The 7,494-nt window shown below is 55.4% G+C and overlaps 1 protein-coding gene across 1 annotated transcript in view; it reads left to right on the top strand.

Annotated features, from left to right (window-relative positions):
* Nucleotides 1-7,494, top strand: part of LOC101642674 (nodal modulator 3) — a 56,545-nt gene that overhangs the window by 21,002 nt on the left and 28,049 nt on the right. Inside the window, exons 9-11 of the mRNA XM_045286008.1 lie at nucleotides 801-906; nucleotides 2,076-2,226; nucleotides 6,808-6,982. Of these exons, the coding sequence (XP_045141943.1) occupies nucleotides 801-906; nucleotides 2,076-2,226; nucleotides 6,808-6,982 (432 nt within the window). The remainder of the gene's footprint in view (nucleotides 1-800; nucleotides 907-2,075; nucleotides 2,227-6,807; nucleotides 6,983-7,494) is intronic.

The raw sequence follows: 7,494 nt of genomic DNA, 5'->3' as shown, positions 1-7,494 counted from the left end.
CTCCTTTCCCCTCACACTCCAGAGCAGTGGTTCTCAACTTTCCTCAGGCCGCGACCCTTAATACAGTTCCTCATGTGGTGGTGACCCCCAACCACAAAATGGTTTCCATTGCTACTTCATCACTGTAATTTTGCTCCTGTTATGAATCAGGCGACCCCTGTGAAAGGGTCGTTTGACGCCAAAGGGGTTGAGAACCGCTACTCTGGGGCCACGTGTGAGTGCAGTGCATCAGGTGCTGGCTGCAAGTGCCCAAGGGCTGAGTCCGGCTCAGGTGGGAGTCTCGAGGACTTGAACTCTGGTTGTGGTGGAGAAAGAATGGAGCAGAGGGGACTGTGTGGCCGTAGGAGCTGGAAGCTACAGAGGAGCCTGGAGACGGGAGTTGGGAGAGGAGGAATCAGGAAGGGAACAGTGATTAGTGGGAAGAATTTTCACAAGCTCACGGCGACTGACTCAGAGGTAGCCTGTCCCTCTATTGACTTCAGTTACTCGACGAGTGCCACTGTTCTGGGACAACTGCGAAGGAGACAGACATGGCCCCTAACCTCGTCATTAGATGTTGCCGCAAACATGTAGACTGCTCTCACCACTCGCGAGGGGATGGCTGCTAACAGCAGACGGCGTCGGGCAGGGGCATGGGCAGGAGCGGGCTGGCCTCTGGGTGAAGGGAGGTTGCTGGGGTGAGTGACTGGCGTCTGGGACTGAGAGGAGAGCAGGGGGGGAGGACGCGGTGAGCCATGGTGGGAGGCTCAGCGAGGGCTTTGTGAGGCCCACAGAGTACACCTCCTCTTCTTTGTTTCCAGCCCGTGTTCCACGTCATGGGGTTCTCCGTCACCGGCAGGGTCTTGAACGGCCCAGAGGGAGAAGGCGTGCCAGAGGCCGTGGTCACTCTGAATAACCAGATCAGAGGTGAGCAGACCATGACTCTGGGACGGGGTCGGTGCCGTCTTCTGATCACAGAGAGAAATGGGAAGGACATTCCCCCCACCCCCACCCCCCCTTTTAACTTTCTATGGTGAACTAGGTGATGGTTTACATTGACAGAGCGGACCATAGTTTCACACTCAGCAGTTCCTACATTCTGACTCAGCTCACCACTGCCCGCACCCATCCCCCTCAGGGCACCATCTCTCCTCCCCCTCTCCCTGGCTCTCTGGGTTCCGTTCCCCGCTCTTTCCTCACCCTCTGAACTTTGTCCTTGGGGAAACGGTGCCCGATGGGGCTTAAAAGGTGCCGTTTCTACATGGCAGTGAGTGAAGCTTCAGGCCTGAAGGGTGAGTAAGGCCCATAGTTTTGGAGGTCCCACCAGCCTCCATCCAGCTTGGCCTCATATGCTTTTGAATTTTATTCCACATTTTCCTCCCCTCTTATCTCGGACCTTCTGACACGACCCTTTTCAGAGCAGTGGGTGCTGGTAGCCGGGCACCACTGCGCTCTTTGTGGTCTCAGGGTTGTGATGGGTGTGCTTGTGGTTCATGAGGCCAGTGGACTAGTTTTTCTAGGCATCTTTCCTTGTTTGTCCCTCTGCTCTCCTCTGGATGGGGAGAGACTGAGTGTCCCCCAGATGGCTGCTCAGGGACTGCTCACCCCATTGAGGCGTAGACTACTACCACCTTTGGGGACTGGTTATGCCCGTGGACCTTGGTGTACCCTGAGAACCACGGTCCTGATGCCCCAGGCCCAGCAGCTCATTCCCCAAAGGCGTTTGGTTGTGTCTCAGAAGTCTGCGTAACATCCCCCGTGTACCCTACCACATCTGTGGATCAATTCGCAGCAAAAAGTAAATATACGTACACAGGTATCCTTTGTCAAACCTATAAAGCTTCAGGATGATGTTACCCCCACTTCCTCTCCCACCTGTGCATTTGGTGTGCCTGTCGAAGCCTCCCTACTGTGGCAGGACAATGTATATAACAGTGTTTGCTCTGCTGCCTTGAACTCTTGCAAACTTCCCTGGAGCTTCCTGTGCCAGGGAGTGAAATCTTCACTGTATGAAAACATGCTGCCCCGGTTTTCCCGAGTCTGTGTTGGGACGTGCAGTGCTCTTGCCTCACCTTTTGTGCGTGTGTGTGTTTCAGTCAGAACGAAAGCGGATGGCTCCTTCCGCCTAGAGAACATAACCACGGGGACCTACACCATCCATGCTCAGAAGGAGCACCTCTCCTTCGAGACGCTCACCATCAAGATCGCCCCCAACACCCCGCAGCTGGCCGACATCATTGCAACAGGGTGAGGCCATGGCGCTTGGATTTGGAAATCTGCTCCTGGTGGCAGACGGCTCGCAGCCAGGTCACCTGGGAGCCCTCTGAACATCCTCACACACCTCCCGAGAGACTCAGGTCACCTTCAGGATGACCGTTGCTCAGTCTTATGAAACAGTTTGTTTCTTCCACATTTAAACGGGCCTGTCAGAGTTTGAAAACTCCCTTTCGTGTGTGGCTTGGCGTCCCGGGCACCTTTCTTGGGCTAACTCGAAGAACTGTTGAAAATGGTTGGTTGAGAATGTTTGCGGTAAGATGCTGCCTCAGAGTTCCTCCTGCTCTGTCAGCACTCGGTGTGTGTGTGCAGGGGGTGGTCTGTGGTTGAGTCCCGTCGAGTTGTGCTAGGGCAGACACGTGTGGGCTCCGATCGCCTTGGAAACGGTAGGCTGGTGGTGGTGGGGAGGGCCCTGCCCTCTCTCTGAGAGCAGTGAGTGCTCACTGGCTTAAAGGAACAGAAATGGATTCCCTGATAGCTTGGGGACTTAAAGTCTGCACTTTAGGTGTTAGCTGAGCCGTGTTCCCTCGGACACCTCTGGGGACATGTCCTCCCCCTGCTTTGCCTCTGTTAACCCTTGTTCCTGTGCTTATGGCAGCTCCAGCCTCCCTTCCTCTCCCTCTGTCTCTCCCTGAGGGTCTGTGCAGCTGCCTCTCAGAGCCCTCTTAGGTTAGGTCTTCCCTGACTCCACCAGTTAGCTCCTTGTGCTAACTGGACTACTTAGATCTACAACCCCCCGTGTCCAGGTAAGGTCACGTTCATTGAGGCTTGAGACTGGGGTAGCTGTTTGGGGGACACCGTTCAAGCTCTCCCCCCACCATGCAGCAGCTTGAAAGGAAAGGTGTGGGGCCGAGGTGTGCGGCGTCAGAGCTGTGCTGTGGCTGGGTGTCTGGAGCTGGTGGCGTGGAGCAGGAAGAGCAGGGTGGTGCAGAAGGGAGATGGGGCTCCCTCCTGCCCGGGGCGCCATCAGCCAGGGGGCCGTTGTGCGCACTGAGGTAACATGATTCCGTTCCTTTCTGAGTTGGGTGGTCTAGTGACGTGGTGGAAGGGGAGGAGAGACTTGCGCGTGAAGTACAGGACAGTGGAGGCATGCTTCGGGGCTAGAAGTCAGCAGGACTGGTACTGGGTTTGTTTTGGGGAGGGGAAGGGCAGGAAAGGGAAAGTCAGGGAGGTTTCTGGGTTCCCAACTTGAGCGGCAGGGTGGCTGCTGCTGCCCCTGACTGGGTCAGGAAAGGAGCCTCTAGGCCGTGTGGGGCTTGTGTTGACTGGGTGTTTGTCACTCCCCCAGGTGGTGCTCTCCATTAAATGCTAGGGCAGCTTGGGACCCTGAAGGTGAGACCGCGGGGAGGGTCCAAACCTCGAGCATGGGAGTTAGAAGGGAGCATAAAGTCAAAATGGAAGGTCGGCAGTTAGGGGCTGGCCCCGGGTGGGCCAAGGGTGTGTGGGGGCACAGGATCTATGGAAGGAAGTTTAGCTCTGAGGTAGGGCTGGTGGTCTGATGTGCACAGTTGTGTGGGGAAGGCAGGCGGTCCAGGGCAAGACAGTCCCCTGGTTTGTTCCCTGAGGAAGCCATAGTGACCGTGCCACGGCGACCACGTACAGGGCAGGATCCAGGGCAGGGCTCAGAGGTGAAGAGAGGATGAGGAGACAAAGCTGTTGGGACTTGTTCTACCCCTCCGCTGTGCTGGGCTCTCTGGGAGTCCCGCTTGAGCGGAAGCTCCCCTCTCCTCGGCCGAGAGACGCTGGGTGGGTAGCAGTGAGCCCAGCTGACACGTTTGCGGAGCTTCTCCCACTGGGGAGACGGAGAGCAAGTACAAGCACTGTCAGCAGTGCCAAGTGTGGTGTAGGGAGAGACCAGGCTGCCCTGGGGCTCAGGAAGGCCTCTCTTAGGGAGACCTTCAGGAGGACTCAACCTTAGCCCAGTAAGGGACTTTCCAAACAGGCGCTGCCTGCATCTGCCCAGGCCTTGGAGGGAGGGTGGTGTGGTCTGAGGTGGGCCAGGGCCCTGGGGGGCTGCCTACTGTGTGGAGTGGGGGCTGAAGCAGGACCAGAGCGCACTGGGGGCCCCGAGGAGGCTCTGACCGTTGGCTGGTGGTGGCTGGGGCCGGGTTGTTGCCGGGGCTGGAAGTGACACACAGGTGGCCTTGGTGGCGACTCCCCGGGCACAGTGCTGTTGGAGGCCCAGTCTCCTGGTTAGCAGCTGGCTGGGTGGAGGAGGAGCTGTGCGGAGATGGCAGCGCCGTTTCTACAGCTTCCTCCTTAAAGTGGGTTGTGTGGATCAGAGGAGGAACAGCAACCCCGCCAGTGTCTTTAGAAACAAGCACCACCGGTTTTCTCGCGGGCCAGATAGCATCTGTGCCTCTTGACTTACTGACATTTCTTACCTTTTTCTTTTCTTTAAAAAAAAAAAAATCTCCCGATTCAATTTCAAAGAAAACCCCGGGGCACGAGAGCACAAGTGACTGTGAGAAAGCAAGGGGACTCAAGTAGTGCCATGGAAAGGGGTGGACTTGCCCCACAAGCTTGACAGAGCCAACGGGACCCATTTCCACCCAGAAGCGAATGAAGCCCTGATGACAGACTTGACTGACGCACGTCAGCCCCCGTTGGCTCTGCAGGTGTCTTTCAAGGATCCAGTATGCCCTTGAGCTTGGAGAATTGATAAGGAAAAAATAGACCCCTCTCTCCAATGGAGACCATGAGCTGAAATTGATCTCATGGTAGCAGTACTGGAAGTTTTGGGGTGCAGACAGGTTCAGCTGGGCGAGAGGAAGGCGTGGTCCCGGTGGACATGCCAGGTCTTGGTGGAGTATTTCATCAGCCTGTCTGTCTCCCCTTCTCTCCTTTTTTCCAAAGCACCCACTGTGGGGTGTGCCGTGAGGACCCAAGTGCACCCCTCTCATCTGAACAAGGGTCAGCGCACTCTCTCTGTCAGGGGTCCTCAAACTTTTTAAACAGGGGGCCAGTTCACTGTCCCTCTGACCGTTGGAGGGCGGGACTATAGTTTTTTAAAAAACACTGTGAACAAGTTCTTATGCACCCTGGAAGAATCAGCTGCTAAGCAGGACAGGCAGCGGCGGCAAAAACACCCGGCGGGCTGGATTAATGTCCTCGGCAGGCCGCATGTGGCCCGCGGGCCGTAGTTTGAGGACCCTTGCTCTCTGTGATCAATATTGTAGCCCGCGGGCCTGGCCTCTGGGAACACTTCACCTCTGCCACAGTTGCACAGAATAAAGAGTTGGGTTTTGAGTTTCATCTATATGTATATATATATTTTTTCCCTTTAAAGCTTTTTATTGAGAGCTGGGTGAAGGGGGACAGCACTGCTCCCCAGGCTGCCCTCCAGCAGTTCTTCCCCTTGGTGTTCCGACTCCTCCGGGCAGTCTCCTCATTTCCTCCCCGTGGGCTCGGGCACGGGCTGGCCGGCTTCGCCCTGAAGAAACGACTGCCGATTGCTATTCTTGATCTCCCCGGGTTCCAGCCACAGACCAGCCCACCACCCTGTGCTCTCGGGTGAGGCTCAGACTCCACCGTTCTGTGTTATCTTCCCTGCAGAAACCACAGGGGATTTTCTTCTTACCTAAAGTAATTCTTTAAAAGAAACCCGAACTTTTAGCCGCTGTCAACAGCCCGCAGCTGTGCCGGTGACTCTGCACGTCGGGCCGTCAGCGACTCTCAGTGAGGGTCAGTGCTGTGAGGACGTTACTCTTCATTGGTCTGCGTCAGGAAAGCGTGGCCTTGCCTTGAATTCTCGCCCTGTGCTCGCTGCACCTCTCACTGCTCCTCCGTCTCAAGTTTGAGTCGCCACTTAGCAGAGCTTTCCATGAGAAGCGGCTTTTGTAGCTCCTAGCTCCTCAGGTGGTCAGTCGTAGCTTTGCCTTTTTAAACTAATTACCTCCTCTGTTCATCTCTCCGATTGCTTTTATCCCCGCATTAAATATCATCAAAAGCGAGGAAGGGTCTTTGATAACCCTGCCATGTTTTAAGCCTGGGATAATGCCAACATTTCTCAGGCAGCTTCTAGTCCTTGCTTTGGGGAGCCCTAGTGACTGCAAGTTGGACTGGGTCGCATGGTCAGCAGTTCGGAACCACCAACAGCCCCTTGGGGGAAAGACTGGCCTTTCTGTTCCTGTAGACACAGGAACTCGCTCTCAGTCTGCGTTGGCTCCATTGCAGTGAGTTTGGTCTTGGGTTCTCCCCCTTGAAGAGTCTCAGACTCACCAGGGCAGTTCTGCCCTGGGCTGTAGGGCCACTATGAGTTGGCCTGGGCTCGTGGCAGAGAGCCCTTGCATTTAAGGGCTCGTTCACATTCCAACTCGATTGCCCATGATCCAATTAGCTGAGACAGTTTTCGTGTCTACAGAGGTTGTGAAAATGGGGTCTGCCCGCGGGAGCTTGCCAGATACTGCCCTGTGCAGACAGGTGGACTTCTGTGTCTTCCTTAACACTAAACCTCAGCTGGCTGCTGGCATGTGGGTGGCCAGGGGGACCAGACTGTTGGCTGACAGGAGCCTTTCCTAACGGAGCCGGGATGCATGGCTTTCTTTTGGACAGGTTCAGCGTCTGCGGCCAGATCTCCATCATCCGCTTCCCTGACACGGTCAAGCAGATGAGCAAATACAGAGTTGTCCTGTCATCTCAAGACAAGGACAAGCCTCGGGTCACCGTGGAGACGGATGCTCACGGATCATTTTGTTTTAAAGCAAAACCAGGGTCTTACAACGTCCAGGTATGTTGGGAGCTTTGTTTTTATTTCATCTCTGCAATAAGCAGTGCTTCTTAAAGGGCTATGATTAGCGAAAGTGGGGTTGGTGAGAAGGAGCAGTCTGCCTGACAGTTTCTTATTTGAAAGTCTTCCCACTCCTGCACGCCACCGGTGCAAAAGCCAGGCGACACGCCTCTCCTCTTCCCAGTTGTGAGGCTTCCCTGCTGGGGATTAATGTCAGGCTAAGGAGGTCTGCTGGCGCACTGGTTAAGCACTCGGCTGCTAACAGAAAGGTTGGTGGTTCAAACCTACCTCTTGCTCCATGAGAGATGGATGGACGGAGCTGGCACTCTGCTTCTGTGAAGATGGATCCCCATTGGGGAAGTTCTGCTCAGTCTTGTAGAGGGTGCCATTCCGAGGTGGATTCGACTCCATAGCCATGGGTTTGGGGTTTAGTCTCAGGCTGCCAGCTGGAATGTTCATGAACCCAGAGGAGATACAAATAAACTGTATCGGTGGCCGCTCAGTAAATCGTG

Source organism: Echinops telfairi, unplaced genomic scaffold, assembly GCF_000313985.2.
Source record: "Echinops telfairi isolate 266 unplaced genomic scaffold, ASM31398v2 ScPeMD7_5;HRSCAF=22, whole genome shotgun sequence".
Lineage (NCBI taxonomy): Eukaryota > Metazoa > Chordata > Mammalia > Afrosoricida > Tenrecidae > Echinops > Echinops telfairi.
This window is presented reverse-complemented; position numbering and strand designations above follow the sequence as displayed.